Source organism: Mus musculus, chromosome 13, assembly GCF_000001635.26.
Source record: "Mus musculus strain C57BL/6J chromosome 13, GRCm38.p6 C57BL/6J".
Taxonomy (NCBI): Eukaryota; Metazoa; Chordata; class Mammalia; order Rodentia; family Muridae; genus Mus; species Mus musculus.
In genome coordinates this window covers 29,671,705-29,694,271 of record NC_000079.6, presented here as the reverse complement: position 1 = coordinate 29,694,271, position 22,567 = coordinate 29,671,705, and the positions used below count along the sequence as shown (strand labels likewise).

Genomic DNA, 22,567 nt, shown 5'->3' with positions numbered 1-22,567 from the left:
ACTGGGAGACAGGGAGAGCGAGAAGATGCTGAGAAAAGAGTGAGACACAAGGTCTGAGAGGGTATCCGAGGAATAACACTAAAGACATGAGCCATGAAGGAAATAGTATAATACCTTTGAATTCTGGCACTCCTATCATCTGTCTCCTGGGCTCTTGGCATTTGATTTCAGCCTGATATTTATATCATCACTTTTCTTGACTCTGACACCTTTTGCTGTTGTCAGCTACACTGTTGACTTGCCATGAGATTGCTCAGCCTCTATAATCAGGTGATCCTGTTTCCTTGAAGTTCTGTGTCTCTGTAGAACCCTGACTAAAATAGCTTTAAGTACTTGTTAGACACATATTTGTCACATACTAACAAATGCATGACGGGAGTTGCAGAAGAATGGATAGAAAAAAAATGCCATACAAAAAAGTTTGAAAAAATCCTAGATGAACATTTTATAAATCCAAAGGACGTTAATCCCATTTAGGCTACTACAGAAATCCACACCTCAACCCCAACAAACTGAGTAAAACAAAATGATGTCTGAAAAAGCCTAAGGGAACAAACAGTGAGATTAATAGCTGGCATGCGATCATGAACAGTAAACACCATAGACAACTAATATCCATTGCACAGACAGCAGCAGTTTTATATCCAGCCCAGCTAGTCTCTACAAAAGAAGCAAAAATAAAAATGTTCTCAGATAAGCAAGAAATGTGGCTTTGTTGCTAAATGAGCTACTTTATGAAAAACACTCAAAGGGACAGGTCAGGGAGAAAAGTGGCACACATGATAAATAGAATTCCAAGGAGCAGTGGGAAGAAAGTGTCAGAAATGCTATAAATATGTATTTTCTTTTAAAATGATATTTACAGCACTGCTTTTTTGGCTTTGGATAACTTTTTTTGTGTTAATCTATATGACAAGATTTGTACATGGTTGAATAAGACAAAGAAATGGCACTGAGATCACCGAGTATAGTGTGGGTAGGTAAACATAGGCCCTTACTACACAGAAAGCATCAGAGTCCACCCTCGACCCAGATGTAAGAGCTAGAATGATAGAATAGTCAGGAAAAGGCAAGAATACCTTTGCACCTCTGGGAAAGACAAAGGGATCCTAGGTAACACCAAAAACATAAGCCATGAAGGAAATAGTGTGTAATTTGAAGTTTGTTAAACTGACAGACATTTTCCTCCAAAAGATATCATCCTGCAAGTTAAAATATAATATGCAAAATGGGAGACAAATTTTAATAATCTCATTTCATAAAATTGAGAATATAAATTGGTTATCCCTTAGCTAAAATAAGACCTCATGAAATAATTCAATAATTTCTATGTTAGGTTCTAAGAGAAGTGTGCAAACATGGGTATACAAATGTGCAGAAGTTCTTAGAAGTGTTCTTATAATAGTTACTTGGAAATGGGGTAGATGTCCCTCTCCTGGCCAATGGACTAACAACATATACTGCTTACGGCAGGGGGCAGAGATGGGTTGAGCTAAACTCAAAGGAGTTTCTAGTCATGATGGAAATGCTCCCAAACTGGGTTATTGTCAAGATTATAAAACTGTAGATCTTTATTTAAAATCATTTAATTTTATTTTTACAGTAGATAACTTTTATATGCTGTAGAATAGTCAATGGTAAAATTACAAAAAACAAAAAAAAAGAACCAAACAAACCACCCCAGTATATCACTGTAGAAATTTATTTAAAAATCATTGCTGTGTGCAGCCAAGATGAATGGTTTTATGGGATGTATTGCATGGTGTAGTCATAAACACATCAAGTCTGAGTGCAAAGAGTAACCCTACATGGTAAACTTGTGACTAGAATCAGGGGATATACAGGTCCTTTGTTCTGTGTTTTCTACATGTCTAAAATTACTTCCAAGTTTTTAACACTTACAACACTTTTAATGGATCTTAGAAGTCATCCGGTGCATGGTGTACAAGTCAACTCGAAAGGTTTTATTTGAAAATAACTAGTCCTAGGCTTTACAGAGATACTTCACACACACACACACACACACACACACACACACACACACACACACACGGCATGAAAGTGTGAGTGAGTCTGGGAGGGAAGCAAGAGCATAGGGGCAGGGGACTAGCAGGGGACTGTAGAAAATACCAGTTCTGACTATTTTAACCCAGTGTGAGTTACCATCCATATGTCGTAATATAGTTAGGAAAGAGCAGGTAGTCCTAATGCCCTGGTAAGTCTTGTAAGACCTTTCTGTTGCATCGTGGTGTCTGCTCAGCACAGTGTTCACTTGTGAGCTTGTTTCTAAGGACACAGAGGCTCTCCCAAATGTGTGCATACTATGAACAAAGCATTGGCAGATAGAGTCAGTCCTTAAAACAGATTCTTTTTTATTGTTTTTTTTTTTTTTTTTTTTTTTTTTTGTGTTCAAATGATCACATCTTCTCTAGTATGCTTTTATTCCTGGAGGAAAAAAAAATCAAATCCAATCATGAACATATTTATTGAAAACATTAAATAACAGTGGATTTGTGTGGCATGCCAATGTTTGTCTTGTACTTGACTCAAAGGTCACTCAGTGAGGCTCCTGGGCCAGAAGAAAGACAACGGGAAGCGCTTGGGTGGAGCTCGACTGGATTTGCCGAAGATCAGAAAGAATCCGCTGATAGAAATCATTTCCATCAACACGGGGTGAGTGTCTCTCGGAATTGTTCATGGCATAGTGGGCTCCCATGAGTTCAGCCTGTATGCCCTTGGACATCTGATGCCACGGGTTGAAATGTGTTTGTTGAAAAGAAAATCACAAAAAGTGCTAATCCTTATAAGTATAATTTCTTTTAAGATGTGTCCTGTCTTTAAACGACATGTATGCTTGAGTCAGGATTTCATATCTTTGACATTACTTTTCTCATTTTGGGCAGTACACGTGGACTTCATTTCCCAGGTATATACTTTGTTAAAAATCTTTTTAAAAGTTCTTTTTTTTTGGTTTGTTTGTTTGTTTTTTGTTGTTGTTGTTGTTTTTTTTGTTTGTTTTTTGAGACAGGGTTTCTCTGTGTAGCCCTGGCTGTCCTGGAACTCACTTTGTAGACCAGGCTGGCTTCAAACTCAGAAATTCACCTGCCTCTGCCTCCCGAGTGCTGGGATTAAAGGCGTGTGCCACCACGCCCGGCAAAAGTTCTTAAAAATGATAAAACAGTCTCATGGCTCACACCTGCAATCCCAGGCTAAGTCACTAGGATCTGGACTGTAAAATCTGTCCGTGCCATGTAGGAAGCTCAGGCCAGTGTGAGGGAGATCCAGTCTCAATCCCTCACCATCCTTCCCCAAGCAAACACAAAGCAGAAAGCTTGGAAAGAGTTTCAGGAATGGCTGACTCAGCGTCTCTGACTGCTTTTACCGTGAGATTCTGGGAGAGATTGCTCCAAATACTAACCATAGTTGATCAATAGCTAACAATTCTTTTTTTTTTTTTTTTTTTTTTTTGGCTAATAATTCTTCAAACAACCCATGCGTGACCATTACATGCTTCTCCCGTTGCCTCTTCTTTGTCTGAGGCTATGGTCTCAAACCATAGCCCTTGTCTCTATTACTTCTGCTTTCTTTGCTCACAGCTCCTGGGCTTGGGCTCTTTCAATTAGGCTCCACATTAAAGCCTCAGTCTTCTTGGGAAGATTGAGGTCTTTTATTCCTCAGCCCCTGTCCTCCCCACCCCAGGTTTGACTGTCTGCTGCTGCCCTTTTCTTCCTGCCCTCTCCATTGGAGGGTTTCCTCTGCTCTTCTCTAAGCCAGCTCCAGGTACCTGCATTTCTGCTTCTCTAAGCCAGCTCCAGGTACCTGCATTTCTGCTTCTCTAAGCCAGCTCCAGGTACCTGCATTTCTGCTTCTCTAAGCCAGCTCCAGGTACCTGCATTTCTGCTTCTCTACCAGCTCCAGGTACCTGCATTTCTGCTTCTCTAAGCCAGCTCCAGGTACCTGCATTTCTGCTTCTCTAACTAAGCTAGCTCCAGGTACCTGCATTTCTGCTTCTCTAAGCCAGCTCCAGGTACCTGCATTTCTGCTTCTCTAAGCTAGCTCCAGGTACCTGCATTTCTGCTTCTCTAAGCCAGCTCCAGGTACCTGCATTTCTGCTTCTCTAAGCCAGCTCCAGGTACCTGCATTTCTGCTTCTCTAAGCCAGCTCCAGGTACCTGCATTTCTGCTTCTCTAAGCCAGCTCCAGGTACCTGCATTTCTGCTTCTCTAAGCCAGCTCCAGGTACCTGCATTTCTGCTTCTCTAAGCCAGCTCCAGGTACCTGCATTTCTGCTTCTCTAAGCCAGCTCCAGGTACCTGCATTTCTGCTTCTCTACCAGCTCCAGGTACCTGCATTTCTGCTTCTCTAAGCCAGCTCCAGGTACCTGCATTTCTGCTTCTCTAAGCCAGCTCCAGGTACCTGCATTTCTGCTTCTCTAAGCCAGCTCCAGGTATCTGCATTTCTGCTTCTCTAAGCCAGCTCCAGGTACCTGCATTTCTGCTTCTCTAAGCCAGCTCCAGGTACCTGCATTTCTGCTTCTCTAAGCCAGCTCCAGGTACCTGCATTTCTGCTTCTCTAAGCCAGCTCCAGGTACTTGCATTTCTGCTTCTCTAAGCCAGCTCCAGGTACCTGCATTTCTGCTTCTCTAAGCCAGCTCCAGGTACCTGCATTTCTGCTTCTCTACCAGCTCCAGGTACCTGCATTTCTGCTTCTCTAAGCCAGCTCCAGGTACCTGCATTTCTGCTTCTCTAAGCCAGCTCCAGGTACCTGCATTTCTGCTTCTCTAAGCCAGCTCCAGGTACCTGCATTTCTGCTTCTCTAAGCCAGCTCCAGGTACCTGCATTTCTGCTTCTCTAAGCCAGCTCCAGGTACCTGCATTTCTGCTTCTCTAACTAAGCTAGCTCCAGGTACCTGCATTTCTGCTTCTCTAACTAAGCTAGCTCCAGGTACCTGCATTTCTGCTTCTCTAAGCCAGCTCCAGGTACCTGCATTTCTGCTTCTCTAAGCCAGCTCCAGGTATCTGCATTTCTGCTTCTCTAAGCCAGCTCCAGGTACCTGCATTTCTGCTTCTCTAAGCCAGCTCCAGGTACCTGCATTTCTGCTTCTCTAAGCCAGCTCCACGTACCTGCATTTCTCCTGCATGTGTGTCCACCCTGTCATGGGCCAGCTCCTTTTCAGACTTCCCTGTGTCTGTTTCACCCCTCACACTGCTGCTGTAGTCCACAGAAGGTAGAAGAGTTTCTTGGTTTTTCATTAACATCCCCCTGGGTGGCAGTTAACCGACTGGGGAATGTTTTGTGGAACAGATTTCTGGCTTTCGGCTTTGAGGGTGAAGGGGCTCGGACAGAAACTCAGAACCCGAAGTGAAGCAGGGTTTTTAGTGATTTGTAGTGAGCGGTGACTGAGCTTCTTATCACCACAAGGCTGTTTGCTTCCTTCATCTCAGCTGTTGCTTTTCTCTCAGACTCGGAATGGTGCTTCTGCTGTACTGTTTCCTCCTTCCCCTCCTCCCCGTGTGCGCGTGTGCGTGTGTGTGTGTGTGTGTGTGTGCACGCGTGCCCATAGGTCAGACATTAGTGCTGGGTATGTGCATCACTTTTGCTCTTTACCTCATTGTTTGAGGTAGAGTCTGTCATGGAGCTTGGTGCTCAGCAGTTCAGTTCTACTGCCTGGCTGGCTGGCAAGGGAGGTTAGACACCCTTTGGTCTCTGTTATCTCAACACTGGGGTCATAAGAGTATGGCTGCAGTTTGTACGTAGGGGCTGTGCATCAGACATGGATCCTTACACTCACTCGTCAAACTCTTTACCTAGTGAACCTGCTCCCTGGCTCCTGAATGGTTTATTTTAAGGTCATTGCAATTTTGCCATATATTAGTTATTCCAAAACTGTTAAGTATTGTGTTACAATTTTGTCTCAAACAGCATCATGTTAAAGTTTCTCTATGCGATCTGAACTTTTCTCCTATGGATTTAGTTGTTGTGTTGATGGCACTGTAATGAATACTGAAGCTAGCAGGTATTTGCAATAACTCACAGTCTTGTCTCTTACATCAGTGAATATAGAATTGACCCTTGGAAGTAAGTAAGTAAGCACATTTTTGATGTTAAGTCAATTCATATTATCTAAAATCGCAGTAGGCCTTGTGAGATGTGAGTCGCCATCACTTTGCTGAGCCGGTTGCTGTCTTATCACTTCTCTCACACGGAAGCCGCCCCACGAGTGTCATTCCACACTATCACCTTGTAACATCTTTGCTTGGATTTCAGTTTTTAACCCTTAGTGCCGGTGGAGCAAATTGCTTTTTTAAGAAACTTACTTGAAATTACTTTTAAATGGTTAGCAGTTACAAGTTTTCTTCCTAGAACCTGTGATTGGTGGTTTACAAACTTCTATAAATGGAGTTTCAGGGTATCAGAACCTCCATTCTCCAAGGGCACCTGTACTCATGCCTACACGGATGCACATATGAATCTGTAATTTAAAAGTATATTAGTGGAGTGTATTAGTTACTTTTTGTCAAGGAACAAGTTGAGCATTTCAGATCAAGTTGAGTTTTTTTTTTTAATAAGCTAGGGTGTTATTAACTTGATGATAGTATTTATGTATTGGCTTTACTAAGAGTGTTTTAGTATTTTCATACATAGAGATCTAGAAAAATATTTTATCTAAAATAATTTGCACATTTTTTGGTAAGTTTATCTTTAGGGGTTTGTTTCTATTTATTGTATTAAATGTGTGAATTTTAGGCCAAGATATTATTTGCTCCATTTTTCTTTTCTTGTATTAATTTTTCTTTATTTGTGAGACCGTCCTATAAATATATCCAATGAATACACACACACAAAATGAAGCACAATCATATCTGCCTTTCATTTCTCATTTCTAACTCTTTCTGCCTTATGACATGATCTCTTCCTAAGTTCCAACCCTCTTTCATTTTGATAACCTATCATTATTATCCGTATGTGTATGGTGTGGGGGCATTCACTAAAGCATGCGCATCCCTCAGTGCTTACACATCTTAGAATGATGCTTTCTCTTCCTGCAGCTGTCACCTGTGATTAGCTCTCTGGTAAGGGGAGTGATCCTTGGAGCACTCCCGCAAGCCATTCAGGTATTTGGTTAGATCTTGACCATATGATTATAGCTGGCATGAACTCATGGGCATAATAGCCTGGTCAAACCTGGAAATTAACATTGTACAGTACATTCACCAATTAGTCTTGAATTACCATTTAGCAAAATATTAATCGCAGATACTACATTAGGACTTATGACCTCCCCAGCAGTGAGTTTTGACCAGGATTTCAGTACCAATCATGAAATTACACTTTAGCCCCAATCAGAATGCAGTTAGTAACCCAAGAAGAGTTATGGCACAGGTGCACCAGCAACGGAACCTTGTCTAACAGTTCACTGATGTAGAATGAAGAGTCCAGCTCTAGGTGAGAAAATTGATGCTCTTTTCTTGCCCCAGCAGCCTGCAGAACATCTTCTGACACTGGAAGACTGTGAGCAAGGAGAGAGCTTCATGTTCAGTTTAGGTTTATTTTTCTATATGTCTTACAGCCAAATTCTGTACTTATGTCATTAGTAAGAGGGTCTTTCCATGTTCCTATAGTGGGTATCTAGAGCAATGGCAATTGGCTGTGCTGTTTTGGAGATCTTTGGGGCCTCCCTGGCCAGTAACTCAGAGTAATGTGTCCCATCTCTGGCCCTATGATTTTCATTAGGTAATCTAATGCCTCCATACAAGGTAATTCTGTTTGAATGCTTTTATTGTATTTTATTTTGAAAATATTCTTGTTGCATTAAAGTGAACTATTTGAGACTAGTAGTCACTTATCTAGTATGGCTAGTATTTGTAGACTGTTTTCCATGTGTCAAAGTTTCTCTATAGAGTAAGTAAATTAATATGAATAGGCCCATTCTTGTGTAGTAGGGTAATAAGACAGTACCATGGACATTACCCAATAAGAATAAAGCTAATAATAATTACTAATGCATATTCAATGTACCTCATATTCCAGGTGTGGTTTATAAAGTCTATATTCTTTCCATCATCTATTCTCACAATAGCCTTAAGGTAATTTTCTGTACCGATGACAAAGCTAAGAAAATTAGGTCACTTGGCTTCATAGAGTTGTCTCCATGGGATGGGACTGGGTGTAGTCTTGCTTGGCCTTAACTCTTCCCAGACACATTTGTGAGTTCAGAGAAATAAAGGTCTCATGTCCAATAAGGTCAGCTGAGATTTTTCTATCAGATTGGGATAATGAGAAGGGTTATGGGGAGGATGAGTTTGGATAACTGCATACAAATGGGGAGGATGAGTTTGGATAACTGCATGCACAGATGTGTTTGGTTTATCACTTGCAGAGCACAGACCTGGTTGCTCAAAACTGGGTGAACCTATTATTTTACGATTCTGTAGGGGAGAAATCTAACAGGCCTTAGTAAGTCAGGCAGTGCTGGCAGGGTGGGTCTAGAGGCATCAGGTACTAGGCTGCCATGCCCTTTCAGCCACTGGAGACCCTTCCTGTTCTTACCCTATGGTCCCCTTGACAACATTCACTTCTCTGTGTCTGCCTTCTCTTATCTCCTTCCCTTCCAGCTCTTCTCACTTTTGAGTGATGACTCTTGGTCCACTAGGATAATCCAGGACAGTTTGTGTTTTGTCAGTTCATTGTCCACTTTAATTTAAATCCCACCTGCCTTGCTGTGTTCTAGAGGCTAGCATGCACATAGATGGGGGAGACATTTCTGCTCAGTACAGAAAGTCTGAAGAGCAGGTATAGTCTTACACGCGTTCGCGACCTGCCAGGAAGAACGCAACAAACCGGAATCTTCTGCGGCAAAAGCTTTATTGCTTACATCTTCAGGAGCCAGAGAGCAAGAGAGCAAGCTCTATTGCTTACATCTTTAGGAGCCAGAGCGCAAGAGCGCAAGAGAGCAAGAGCCAGAGCAAGAGAGAGAATGGCGAAACCCCGTCCCCTTTAAGGAGAATTATCCTCCGCCTAGGACGTGTCACTCCCTGATTGGCTGCAGCCCATCGGGCGAGTTGTCGTCACGGGGAAGGCAGAGCACATGGAGTGGAGAACTACCCTTGGCACATGCGCAGATTATTTGTTTACCACTTAGAACACAGGATGTCAGTGCCATCTTGTAACGGCGAATGTGAGGGCGGCTCCCCACAGTATAGGAAGATAGGAAAGATGAAGTTGCAAGGGCAGTCAGCAAGTTGTCTGTGACTTGTACAAGTGTCCAGTTGTCTGGAGAGTCTAGCATACTTCAGAAGCATGAAGTAGATGGTCTTATGTGTGAAAACTCTGATCGCTCAGGGAGAAAAATGCAAGTCAGTTCACTTGCTAGAGACAGGGAAACTGCTAAAGTCAACACTGGGATTGTTTTTCTGCCAGCAGTTTGTCATGTGGGTTAGTGTGGGAAGATGAAGAGCTGCAGGGATAGGTTGGCAGGGCAGAGACTGGAGCACACCTGTAATCTCAGCTGACGGGAGGCTGTCACAGGGTGATTACAATGAGTTCAAGGCAACGGGGCTTCCAGAGTAAGACTCCTTTTCAGAGAGAGAGGGGGTGTGTCTGGGGTCTGGGGATGTAAGTCAGTTAGTGGAATGCTTTCCTAGTATGCCTGCCTCCCGCCCCACCACACACCCATAGCTTATAGACATATATGAACCATTTCCATACTCTGTGAAAATGAGAGACTTAGACATCAGTGAGGTTTGCTATGGGAGAGTACTTTGGAATATAGTAAGAAAATATATATATATATTTTTTTCATGCCTGTTATTGTCTCTTGTTCTTCTACTGTCCTCATTATTCCTTTCCCTATTTATCCTCTACATTCATGTGTGTGTGTGTGAGAGAGACCACATAAGTTTCATTAGAGTCTTTTACAGGAAGTGTGTGAGGGTACCTTATCAGTGGCTCCAACCATTGTAAGCATGATCTTCCAAGAATAACAGCCATCATTTTCATCACAGCAGCTGTGAACACTTACAAGCGACCCTTGAGATTGAAGCGCTAATTGATATTCTCTCGTAGAAAGGAGGTAGTGGAGGATCATTCCAACTACAGTCCTTGGGTCTCTCCTTCCCAGTCTGCCGTATGTAATTCTTCCCTAATTGCATGTGGCCCTGAGGTGTTAACTGTCTAGAAGGGGGAGGATAACTGGAGGTGAGGACTCTGTGAGGCTATACAGAAGTTGTCATGTCTGCTGCAGTAGTTTGGTAGTGTAGCTGGTTTGGTGTTACCCATGTTCCTATAAGTGAACCCTCCACCTAAAGCTCATAATTCCTCAAGTTGTACTTTGCCTTTTGTTGGTGCCCTACAAGGAGGCAGAAGTCATTTCTCATATGTCCCCATGCACGGGCTCTCCCTTGAGCCATACTTTGCTTTTCCCAACAGTGGGAGTGGGACACAGACGCAAGGATGGTAGAACATAAAGTAAGAAGTCGGACATTGGAAAATGAAGGCAAGCTGTGTTCTGCTTGTTATTTCTTTGATTGTTAAGGTTGTCATCTTTGACAGTCTTCATCTTCCAAAGCTGGGAGTTGACTGCTGCCTCATTGCCAGTGAGGATAGTGCAATCAGCAGAACTGTCAGATTATCCCAGGCTGAAGGCTGCAAGCCTCCCTCTGCTAAATACATCTCAGAATATGCTACTTGGCCTCCTGGTGCCTGATCTTTTTCTTTCATTATTTATCTTGTCTCTCGGTCTTTTTCATTAGTTAGGTGTAGAAGGATGGTAGTTGGAGACCATTGAGGGGAATTTAATTTTCTTTGAGATTACATAATTGGAGTTATTATCATTTATAAAAAGAATCTTTTACTCCCCATTTCTTCCCCTGTAAGCAGCTGAGCTTTAGGAAAACATTCTTACTTAGATGTTTACATTTTCTGGAATGTCTGCCTCATATCAGGCTCTTTCATAGTCCTTGATATCTAGCCTCTCTATGAATACATGAATGAAAGGCAGTGATTACAAACTTATCCTACACAACTGGAATTATCTTTACAGAAGCTTCTGAATCTGTTGAAAGCATAGGCTTTATTAGTGGTTATAATCACAGTGTAATTGAAAATATTATTTCGTGCTTATGACATCAGATTGTAGAATACAGAGATAAACTTCTCCCAAGTCATCTATGAAACTGACAGCATGCAAATATACAGCTATAAGTAGAGGTATCAAAGAGCCCGTATTTGGGGAAATGTCTCAGCTGTCTTCCAAATGCTGAGGGCACAAGCATTGACTCCTCAGCTCTCTGACTATGAGGGGTCATTGGATTCTCAGAAGTTCTCTTACTGTCTCTCTCTGCCACATGCAGAAGCATCAAGGACTAATAGAATGTGCTGCATCTCCCTGCTTCTGTCCTCAAACACGTTTTGTTATCAGCACTGTATAATACAAAGCTCCATTACTGTCTCTTTATATTAAGTGAGGCTTTTGGCAAATACTATTGTATACACAGAGTGTTTTTGAGTTTTGTTAGAAATATTGTAGCCATGTATGATGACTACCTCTAATCAAAGCAATTGGCAGGTAGTTCATTGTGAGATTAAAGCCAGTCTGGTCTACACAGTTTCAGGTCAGTGAGGACTACATAGCAAAACTGTATCTCATAAAAACAAATAACGTTAAAGATGGAGAGGGAAGAGTAAAAGTTCTGCCTACGATGGTGGGCCATGCATATAGTTATAACACTTGGGCTGAGGCAGGACGAGTGTGTTTGCAACCTGGTATGCAAACTGAGACCTTGCCTTAAACCATCTCTACACTCAACCTTCCGGAGACTTTTTACAGCGGTCATTGTCACACTCACACTAGGTTGATTCATTTTACAGATTTGGGGAAAGAGTATGTGCTCATTAGCTCCTCATCAGTTTGACACAAGCTAGTGTCATCTGGAAAGAGGAAACCTCAAGGAATTGCCTTTGTCGCATTGGCCCAGAGGTAAGCCTGTGGGGCATGTTCTTGATTATTGATTGAAATTGCAGAGCCTAGTCCAGTGTAGGCAGTACCATTGCTGAGCGTGTGGCCTTGGCTTGTATAAGAAAGAAAGGTGAGATATCAGTTTTTGAGGAAACCTGTGAACAGGGTTCATTCATGGCCTCTGTATCAATTCTTGCCTCCAGGATTCTTCCTCGTGTTCCTGCGTTGGATTCCTTGCCTAGGCTTCCCTAGGTGATGGACTCTGACATGGAAGTAAGCCAGTTGAGCCCTTTTGTACTTCAAGTGGCTTTGCATTGTTTTATCATAGCAACAGAGAGCAAACCAAGACAACTACACATTTTAGTATACTCAAATGAATTTCTTGGATTCTTACTTTATATCTAGCATGCTGTCAAGAACCAAAAATCCTTAACATGCTGTCAAGAACCAAAGATTCTCATTTATTTTTACTTTATTCATACTAGACCATTGTGTAGATATTTTGATTAAATGAATCAGGCTTAGTCAGAATCTGATTGCTTCAAGTTCCTTAGCCTCTATGCTATGCCTTAAGATAACTCTTTGAAGATCTTGGTTCCTTTATCCAAAGAGGCAATCCCGCAAGACCAAATTATTGACAAAAAGTGCTCAGTAATTTCAGAGTTACTCAGCAATGTAAATAACATGGCTAAATATTTCCTATTTAAGAAAATAAAAATACTGGTGCTGTATTTACCTCATTTCCACCTCTTGTGCTTCTTTTCCAGTTCCTCCTGTAGCCCATCCTTCTCAAATTCATGACCGCTTCTTTTTAAATTATTTATACAAATATAAGTATGACACCAAATGTTGCCTGTTTTACACAACACATTGAGCACTGATGTTTGAAATTCAACCTGAGCTAATTATTTCATATTTCCTTCCTCCTACCCTCCCTCCCTCCTCCTTACCTTTCTAACTCCCACTTCTTCTATCCTCTTCCCCTTCTTCCCTTCTGTGTTCCTTTCTTTCTCTTCTCCCTTCTTTCCTTTCTTTTGCCTCATCCCCAACTCCCTTCTCTTAGTTCAGCTGTCACTGTGTACTGAGAATAAATCCCAGAGCAGACTGTGCAGTGAGACCATCCTCGAGCAGGCCCCATCCAGTTGATCGTGTAACTGCAATTATGGCCTTCCCCTTGTCTCATTTGGTATGACTGAGTCAAACCTTGCAGGGACTGATCACTTGAGCCAGGCGAGACAGTATAGCATGTAAGGACAATATGACCTTCAGCAAACCCAGTTCATGATCATTTCCTCAAAGGTCTTGGCTGATGCCTCTCATTCTGTGGACCAGTAACTCACCACTAACTACTCACTACTGACCTGCTTTGAAACTTGTTAGGGGATTTTACTCCAGTTTAATGGAAGGAACTCATTTTCACTTTATTTTACACAAATCTTAGTTTATAAAAGATTGGCAATAAATCCATGGTTGATGACCATAGATCCTTTAAGAAGAACGAAGTAGGCTTCTGTGTTGTCATTTTTTTCTCTTAGTTTGAAAACTATATCATTCAATACAGTGATCTTGATTTCTCCCAATGAGGCATTATTTCACATGTTTTTATGTTGCTAGATAGCCAAAATGGTTAGAGTTGTGTTGGCTTTTATGATGCTCTGACACATACTTGAAACACTTCATAAAAGAGGTGGCCTTATCTTGATTACTAGGCTCTGAGCTTTTAACCTGTGGTTGCCTGGATACACAGTTGAGTGTGAGGGAGGCAGGACATGCAGAGACAGAGAGTGCACCTATGCCTGCCCAATATCCTTCTCCTCTTCTTCTCTTCCATCTGGCCCCATTGTGTTTAGGTGTTCTGCCTCCTTCAGCGTGTATCTTCCCTGTGTTAATGCCCCTTGTGTGCATTGTCTGTGGAGTGACCCTCACAGGCACATACCCTAACATGCTTTATCACCCCGCATGCCTCTGAGGCCACTCATATTGACCGTGGAGATTAGCTGTCATAGTAGTTTGCTTTACTTTCAAAAATGGAAACTTAATTTGCTAATTGGCAAAGCCTCAGATGTTGACCAGAGCTCAAGGGTGGTTAAAATATATGCAGTCATTTCTCTAGGGATTGACTTTTTTGGTCAAACACAGGCCGAGGGCTTGATTGCTCTTAGAATGGTAGCTTACCAGTTTACATTTGCTCTGTGTTGAGATCTTTTTTCCCCTACAGGGGATTTGTAGCTATTCTAAGATGGCCTGTGAAATCTAGCGGCTAAACACTGTAACTGTAAATTGACACCCCTAAAATGAGGCAGAGCTGTTGTTCCTCATGTTGTGTAAGCTGTGCAGTGGAGTCGGTGTGGTGGATGGAATGTGACACCAGCCTGCTCTGGGGAAGGCCACAGAGTCTGCAGTGAGTCTCTGCTGGTTAGGGTTTGGAGTCCCTGATCCCCTTGTTTTCTAGCTTGGGACTCAGATGAAATCATTGCTTCTCAGCACACATCTCTTTTCTCTGCAGAACTTTAGGGCTGTTGAATCCTATACTGTATGAACATTTCCCACGGTCTTCCCTTCCCAGAGGCCCCATCGTTTTTGTTACTTAGTCACGAAAGCTTCTGGAACTCTCATAGAAGGTTTGGACCTTGTCCTCAATCAGCTCTTCAGCCTTCGACCACAATGATTCAGGTTTGTGTTTGTTCTCAGTCAGGACCTGGCCCAAGTGCCGATTCCCTGCTTCTTCTTCTGTTGTGTTGGGCTCTCAGGTGTGTGCCGCTACGCCAGGTGAATGTGTGTGTTCAGTTGTGAGTGAGTACCAGATGCCTCTAGCTTTCAGTCGGCTGGGGTTTCCTGGGTACTTTCAGGCATGGTGAGGTGAAGTACGGAGACTGTTTCTAGCCTGGTTGGAACATTGTACTTTTACTTTTCTTCCTGTGGATGACTGTGTTGCTCTTACATCCTAACAATCAAACATCCTAAACAATCAAATACCAGGAAGCTGTCCTGAACTTCTTGTCACATTTTTACTCTTTCAACTAAAAACCAGTTTTCTTGAAATTTGTAGCTCTTTTCATGTCTTCACTGCCAATTCTAAACATATCACTTGGAGATATCTTACATATTATAGAAATGACATCTCTGCACAACAGATTTTTTTATGCAATATACAACTATATTTAGGAAAGATCTTCATAGGAACAGTGGATGGCACTATTGGCCCATACCTGTGATGTAATTATCTGTAAACTTCAGAACTTCCAAATGCTGGTTCAATAAGTGTCTTCAAAGTAATATTAGGATATCTTTAATATTAAATTTTGTAAATTTTTCTTTACATAACCATTATTTTATATTAACTTTGTAATGAATCTATCTATCTATCTATCTATCACTGGCATATATAAATATCTGATTAAAATTATTTTAAATTCTAGCATGTTATAGGAGTCTCTTGCCCTAAGTAAAAAAATTTTACCTTGCTTATTTATAATTATTATTATAATATAATAGAAGTATTGAGGTTGAAGATGGGAGATTAGTTTTAAATTTGGGTTTAAGAAAAATCAAAAGTAAAGATACTCAAGCTCACTGTTATAGACATGAATTTACATTAAGTGGAATGATTGACAGTTTGTCCAGGCTATTTCACAGATTTATGGTGTAGATATGTATCAATATAACAGCTTAGCGATGCCTCTACAATTTAGAAAGTTTATTAACTTTTGATTGAAGCATCAACTTACTGGGGACTTGAGAGATGATTTAGCCTTAAGAACGTTCTCTGCTCTTGTACAGAATCAAGGTTCAGTTCTCAACATCCATGTGGCTGCTCAAAGCTCACTTCAGTTCCAGGGTAATCTCCTACCCTTTTCTGTCCACCCTTGGTTGTACACACCCATGGTTGTGTACACACAACCATGTTGTACATACATGTAGACAAACATTTTTATATATATAAAATAAATATTCTGAAGGAAATATCACCTTATTCTATGCTTGTTCATTAAGAAAATAGAAGACTTTCCATCTGTATATTTATTTATTTTGAGTTGTTTATTACCCTTTTTCCAATGTGATTGATAATTTCCTATGTATGATGGATAACGAGTTTATTTATGTCTCCCCTGAGAACACCACAGCAAAAGGCAAAGATATGAACTGAAAGCAGTGATGTAACATAGCACTGTGCAGTGCCACTGTGCAGAAGTGAAGAAAGTCACCTCAGGGTCATGGTGCTTTGTTGGTATGTTGGAAAGGACTTCAATGCAATGGGATATGGAGGGTATGTATGTCTCAAGTTATCTTGTGATGTCTTCAGAGGCAATCAACGCAAAGTTAAAAATCAAAGCAAATCTATGAGCAGTAGCACTGACTTGAAGGCCATGCCTTGTGTGTAGAATGGCAAGGAGTTCGGTGTGCTGGGTTTTACATAAGAGAATCGTGGGAAAAGTATCCAAAAGAATTAGACAGTTGTGTGTGGTAGAAAATATCTGTGGTCCCAGCCCTTGAGAAGCTGAGGCAGGCGATTTACCACTTTCAGGCCTGCCTCAGCTGCCCAGGCTGCCTCCTTCAGGCCCTTGGGATTACTTGGGTTTAGATCTTGCGCCATCATTTCATCATTTGCTCTGTGCTGTGGAATCCATCATTCAACCCTTCTTTGTCAGTCTCAATTTTTAAATCCCTCTTTTGTAAGGTGTGTATGTGTGGCATGATAACAGTACTATGATACTGAAGAGAGATCCCTTGTGTGTGTGTATATATATATATATATATATATATATATATATATATATAGCCTCAACACAAAGACTGCCCCAAAGCATCTGCTCACATGTTAGTAGGTTTCTCATTACAGCACTAGCCTCAGGACAAGTTTGCAGCTCTGCAGACTTCAGTTTTCTTAGCATGATAGAAATACCAAGTAGCAAAGTCACTATGGGGCCATGCATGTGATCAGCTCTGTCCTAAGATATTTCAAGCTCAGTGGTTTCTAGCTTGCTTCTTCCTTTAGGCTTTTGCTGTCGTTCTAGAAGGAAAGGCAGAGGCAACTTTTGAGACTAATCACAGGATAGTCTATGAAATCTGAGAAGGAAACTGTGGACACCAGTGTCTTTCTAAAGATAGGGTTACAGTGACCTGTTCAAGTGGAGGCTAGCCTAGAGAGCTTGTGGCACCTCTTTTTTTTTTTTTTCTTTCTTTGAAGATAGGGTTTCTCTATATAGTCCTGGCTGTCCTGGATCTCACTCTGTAGACCAGGCTGGCCTCAAACTCAGAAATCCATCTGCCTCTGCCTTCCTAGTGCTGGGATTAAAGGCGTGTGCCACCACTGCCCAGCTTTGTGGCACCTCTTTTTTTTTTTAATTTTTTTTGGTTAGGTATTTTCCACATTTACATTTCCAATGCTATCCCTAACGTACCCCATACCATCCCACCCACCCCCCTACCCACCCACTCCCACTTCCTGGCCCTGGCGTTCCCCTGTACTGAGGCATATAAAGTTTGCACAACCAATGGGCCTCTCTTTCCACTGATGGCCGACTAGGCCATCTTCTGCTACATATGCAGCTAGAGACATGAGCTCTGGGGGTACTAGTTAGTTCATATTGTTGTTCCACCTATAGGGTTGCAAACCCATTTAGCTCCTTGGGTACTTTCTCTAGCTCCTCCATTGGGGACCCTGTGATCCATCCAATAGCTGACTGTGAGCATTCACTTCTGTGTTTGCTAGGCCCCAGTATAGTCTCACAAGAGACAGCTATGTCAGGGTCCTTTCAGCAAAATCTTGCTTGTGTATGCAATGGTGTCAGCATTTGGGGGCTGATTATGGGATAGATGCCTGGATGTGGCAGTCTCTAGATGGTCTGTCCTTTGTCTCAGCTCCAAACTTAGTCCCTGTAATTCCTTCCATAGGTGTTTTGTTCCCAATTCTAAGAAGGGGCAAAGTATCCACACTTTGGTCTTCCTTCTTCTTGAGCTACATGTGTTTCGAAAACTGTATCTTATATCTTGGGTATTCTAAGTTTCTGGGCTAATATCCACTTATCAGTGAGTACATATCATATGAGTTCTTTTGTGATTGGGTTACCTCACTCAGGATGATGCCCTCCAGGTCCATCCGTTTGCTTAGAGAATTCATAAATTCATTCTTTTTAATAGCTTAGTAGTACTCCATTGTGTAAATGTACCACATTTTCTGTATCCATTCCTCTCTTGACGGGCATCTGGGTTCCTTCCAGCTTCTGGCTATTATAAATAAGGCTGCTATGAACATAGTGGAGCATGTGTCTTTCTTACCAGTTGGAACATCTTCTGGATATATGCCCAGGAGAGGTATTGCAGGATCCTCCAGTAGTACTATGTCCAATTTTCTGAGGAACCACCAGACTGATTTCCAGAGTGGTTGTACAAGCTTGCAATCCCACCAACAATGGAGGAGTGTTTCTCTTTCTCCACATCCTAGCCAGCATCTGCTGTCACCTGAATTCTTGATCTTAGCCATTCTGACTGGTGTGAGATGGAATCTCAGGGTTGTTTTGATTTGCATTTCCCTGATGATTAAGGATGCTGAACATTTTTTCAGGTGCTTCTCAGCCATTTGGTATTCCTCAGGTGAGAATTCTTTGTTTAGCTCTGAGCCCCATTTTTTAATGGAGTTATTTGATTTTCTGGAGTCCACCTTCTTGAGTTCTTTATATATATTGGATATTAGTCCCCTATCTGATTTAGGATAGGTAAAGATCCTTTCCCAATCTGTTGGTGATCTTTTTGTCTTATTGACGGTGTCTTTTGCCTTGCAGAAGCTTTGCAATTTCATGAGATCCCATTTGTCGATTCTCGATCTTACAGCACAATCCATCGCTGTTCTATTCAGGAATTTTTCCCCTGTGCCCATCTCTTCGAGGCTTTTCCCCACTTTCCCCTCTATAAGTTTCAGTGTCTCTGGTTTTATGTGGAGTTCCTTAATCCACTTAGATTTGACCTTAGTACAAGAAGATAGGAATGGATCAATTCGCATTCTTCTACATGATAACCGCCAGTTGTGCCAGCACCATTTGTTGAAAATGCTGTCTTTTTTCCACTGGATGGTTTTAGCTCCCTTGTCAAAGATCAAGTGACCATAGGTGTGTGGGTTCATTTCTGGGTCTTCAATTCTATTCCATTGGTCTACTTGTCTGTCGCTATACCAGTACCATGCAGTTTTTATCACAATTGCTCTGTAGTACAGCTTTTGGTCAGGCATGGTAATTCTACCAGAGGTTCTTTTATCCCTGAGAAGAGTTTTTGCTATCCTAGGTTTTTTGTTATTCCAGATGAATCTGCCAATTGCCCTTTCTAATTTGTTGAAGAATTGAGTTGGAATTTTGATGGGGATTGCATTGAATCTGTTGATTGCTTTTGGCAAGATAGCCACTTTTACTATATTGATCCTGCCAATCCATGAGCATGGGAGATCTTTCCATCTTCTGAGATCTTCTTTAATTTCTTTCTTCAGAGACTTGAAGTTCTTATCATACAGATATTTCACTTCCTTAGTTAGAGTCATGCCATGGTATTTTATATTATTTGTGACTATTGAGAAAGGTGTTGTTTCCCTAATTTCTTTCTCAGCCTGTTTATCCTTTGTGTAGAGAAAGGCCATTGACTTGTTTGAGTTAATTTTATATCCAGCTACTTCACCAAAGCTGTTTATCAGGTTTAGGTGTTCTCTGGTGGAATTTTTAGGTTCACTTATATATACTACCATATCATCTGCAAAAAATGATATTTTGACTTCTTCCTTTCCAATTTGTATCCCCTTGAACTCCTTTTGTTGCTGAATTGCTCTGGCTAGGACTTCAAGTACAATGTTGAAAAGGTAGGGAGAAAGTGGGCAGCCTTGTCTAGTTCCTGATTTTAGTGGGATTGCTTCCAGCTTCTCACCATTTACTTTGATGTTGACTACTGGTTTGCTGTAGATTGCTTTTATCATGTTTAGGTATGGGCCTTGAATTCCTCATCTTTCCAAGACCTTTATTATGAATGGGTGTTGGATTTTGTCAAATGCTTTCTGTGGATCTAACAAGATGATCATGTGGTTTTTCTCTTTGAGTTTGTTTATATAATGGATGACGTTGATGGATTTCCGTATATTAAATCATCCCTGCATCCCTGGAATAAAACCTACTTGGTCAGGACGGATGATTGTTTTAATGTGTTCTTGGATTTTGTTAGCGAGAATTTAATTGAGTATTTTTGCATCGATATTCATAAGGGAAATTGGTCTGAAGTTCTCTATCTTTGTTGGATCTTTCTCTGGTTTAGGTATCAGAGTAATTGTGGCTTCATAGAATGAATTGGGTAGAGAACCTTCTGCTTCTATTTTGTGAAATAGTTTGTGCAGAACTGGAATTAGATCTTCTTTGAAGGTCTGATAGAACTCTGCACTAAACCCATCTGGTCCTGGGCCTTTTTTTTTTTTTTTTTTTGGTTGGGAGACTATTAATGACTGCTTCTATTTCTTTAGGAGATATGGGACTATTTAGATCATTATCTTGTTCCTGATTTAACTTTGGTACCTGGTTTCTCTCTAGAAATTTGTCCATTTCATCTAGGTTTTCCAGTTTTGTTGAGTATAGCCTTTTCTAGAAGGATCTGATGGTATTTTGGATTTCTTCATGATCTGTTGTTATGTCTCCCTTTTCATTTCTGATTTTGTTAATTAGGATGCTGTCCCTATGCCCTCTTAGTGAGTCTGGCTAAGGGTTTATCTATCCTGTTGATTTTCTCAAAGAACCAGCTCCTCCTTTGGTTGATTCTTTGAATAGTTTTTCTTGTTTCCAATTGGTTGATTTCGCTCCTGAGTTTGATTATTTCCTGGCGTCTACTCCTCTTGGGTGAATTTGCTTCCTTTTGTTCTAGAGCTTTTAGGTGTGTTGTCAATCTGCTAGTGTGTGCTCTCTCTAGTTTCATTTTGGAGGCACTCAGAGCTATGACTTTTCCTCTTAGAAATGCTTTCATTGTGTCCCATAAGTTTGGGTATGTTGTGGCTTCATTTTCATTAAACTCTAAAAAGTCTTTAATTTCTTTCTTTATTCCTTCCTTGACCAAGGTATCATTGAGAAGAGTGTTGTTCAGTTTCCATGTGAATGTTGGTTGGAAGTCGATTTTATTAGATATTAGAATGGCTATTCCAGCTTGTTTCTTTAGACCATTTGCTGGGAAAATTGTTTTACAGCCTTTCATTTTGAGGTAGTATCTGTCTTTTTCCCTGAGATGGGTTTCCTGTAAACAGCAAAATTTTGGGTCCTGTTCGTGCAGCCAGTCTGTTAATCTATGTCTTTTTATTGGGGAATTGAGTCCATTGATATTAAGAGATATTAAGGAAAAGTAATTGTTGCTTCCTATTATTTTCATAGTTAGAGTTGGCATTCTGTTTTTGTGGCTGTCTTCTTTTTGGTTTGTTGAAGGATTACTTTCTTGCTTTTTCTAGGGCGTGGTTTCTGACCTTGTATAGGTTTTTTTTTTTTTTTTTCTGTTATTATCCTTTGAAGGGCTGGATTCGTGGAAAGATAATGTGTGAATTTGGTTTTGTCATGGAATACTTTGGTTTCTCCATCTATGGTAATTGAGAGTTTGGTTAGGTATAGTAGCGTGGGCTGGCATTTGTGTTCTCTTAGTGTCTATATAACATCTGTCCAGGATCTTCTGGCTTTCATAGTCTCTGGTGAGAAGTCTGGTGTAATTCTGATAGGTCTGCCTTTATATGTTACTTGACCTTTTTCTCTTACTTATTTTTAATATTTTATCTTTATTTAGTGCATTTGTTTTTCTGATTATTATATGTCGGGAGGAATTTCTCTTCTGGTCCAGTCTATTTGGAGTTCTGTAGGCTTCTTGTATGTTCATGGGCATCTCTTTCTTTAGGTTTGGGAAGTTTTCTTCTATTATTTTGTTGAAGATGTTAGCTGGCCCTGTAAGTTGAAAATCTTCATTCTCATCTACTCCTATTATCTGTAGGTTTGGTCTTCTCATTGTGTCCTGGATTTCCTGGATGTTTTGAGTTAGGATCATTTTGCATTTTGCATTTTCTTTGATTGTTGTGCCCATGTTCTCTATGGAATCTTCTGCACCTGAGATTCTCTCTTCCATCTCTTGTATTCTGTTGCTGATACTCGAATCTATGGTTCCAGATTTCTTTCCTAGGGTTTCTATCTCCAGCATTGCCTCACTTTGGGTTTTCTTTATTGTGTCTACTTCCCTTTTTAGGTCTAGTATGGTTTTGTTCATTTTCCTCACCTGTTTGGATGTGTTTTCCTGTTTTTCTTTAAGGACTTCTACCTGTTTGGTTGTGTTTTTGTGTTTTTCTTTAAGGACTTGTAACTCTTTAGCAGTGTTCTCCTGTATTTCTTTAAGTGAGTTATTAAAGTCCTTCTTGATGTCCTCTACCATCATCATGAGATATGCTTTTAAATCCGGGTCTAGCTTTTCGAGTGTATTGGGGTGCCCAGGACTGGGTGAGGTGAGAGTGCTGCGTTCTGATGATTGTGAGTGGTCTTGGTTTCTGTTAGTAAGATTCTTATGTTTGCCTTTTGCCATCTGGTAATCTCTGGAGTTAGTTGTTATAGTTGTCTCTGGTTAGAGCTTGTTCTT

At 41.0% G+C, this 22,567-nt stretch overlaps 1 protein-coding gene across 4 annotated transcripts in view; it reads left to right on the top strand.

Moving 5' to 3' along the window:
• Positions 1 to 22,567, top strand: part of Cdkal1 (CDK5 regulatory subunit associated protein 1-like 1) — a 663,938-nt gene that overhangs the window by 161,412 nt on the left and 479,959 nt on the right. For all 4 annotated transcript variants that reach the window (NR_131896.1, XM_017315589.2, NM_144536.3 and 1 more), the window contains one exon: positions 2,553 to 2,673. Coding sequence is in view for 2 of the 4 variants with exons in the window: in NM_144536.3 (NP_653119.1) it covers positions 2,553 to 2,673 (121 nt within the window). In the remaining 2 variants the exon portion in view is untranslated. The remainder of the gene's footprint in view (positions 1 to 2,552; positions 2,674 to 22,567) is intronic.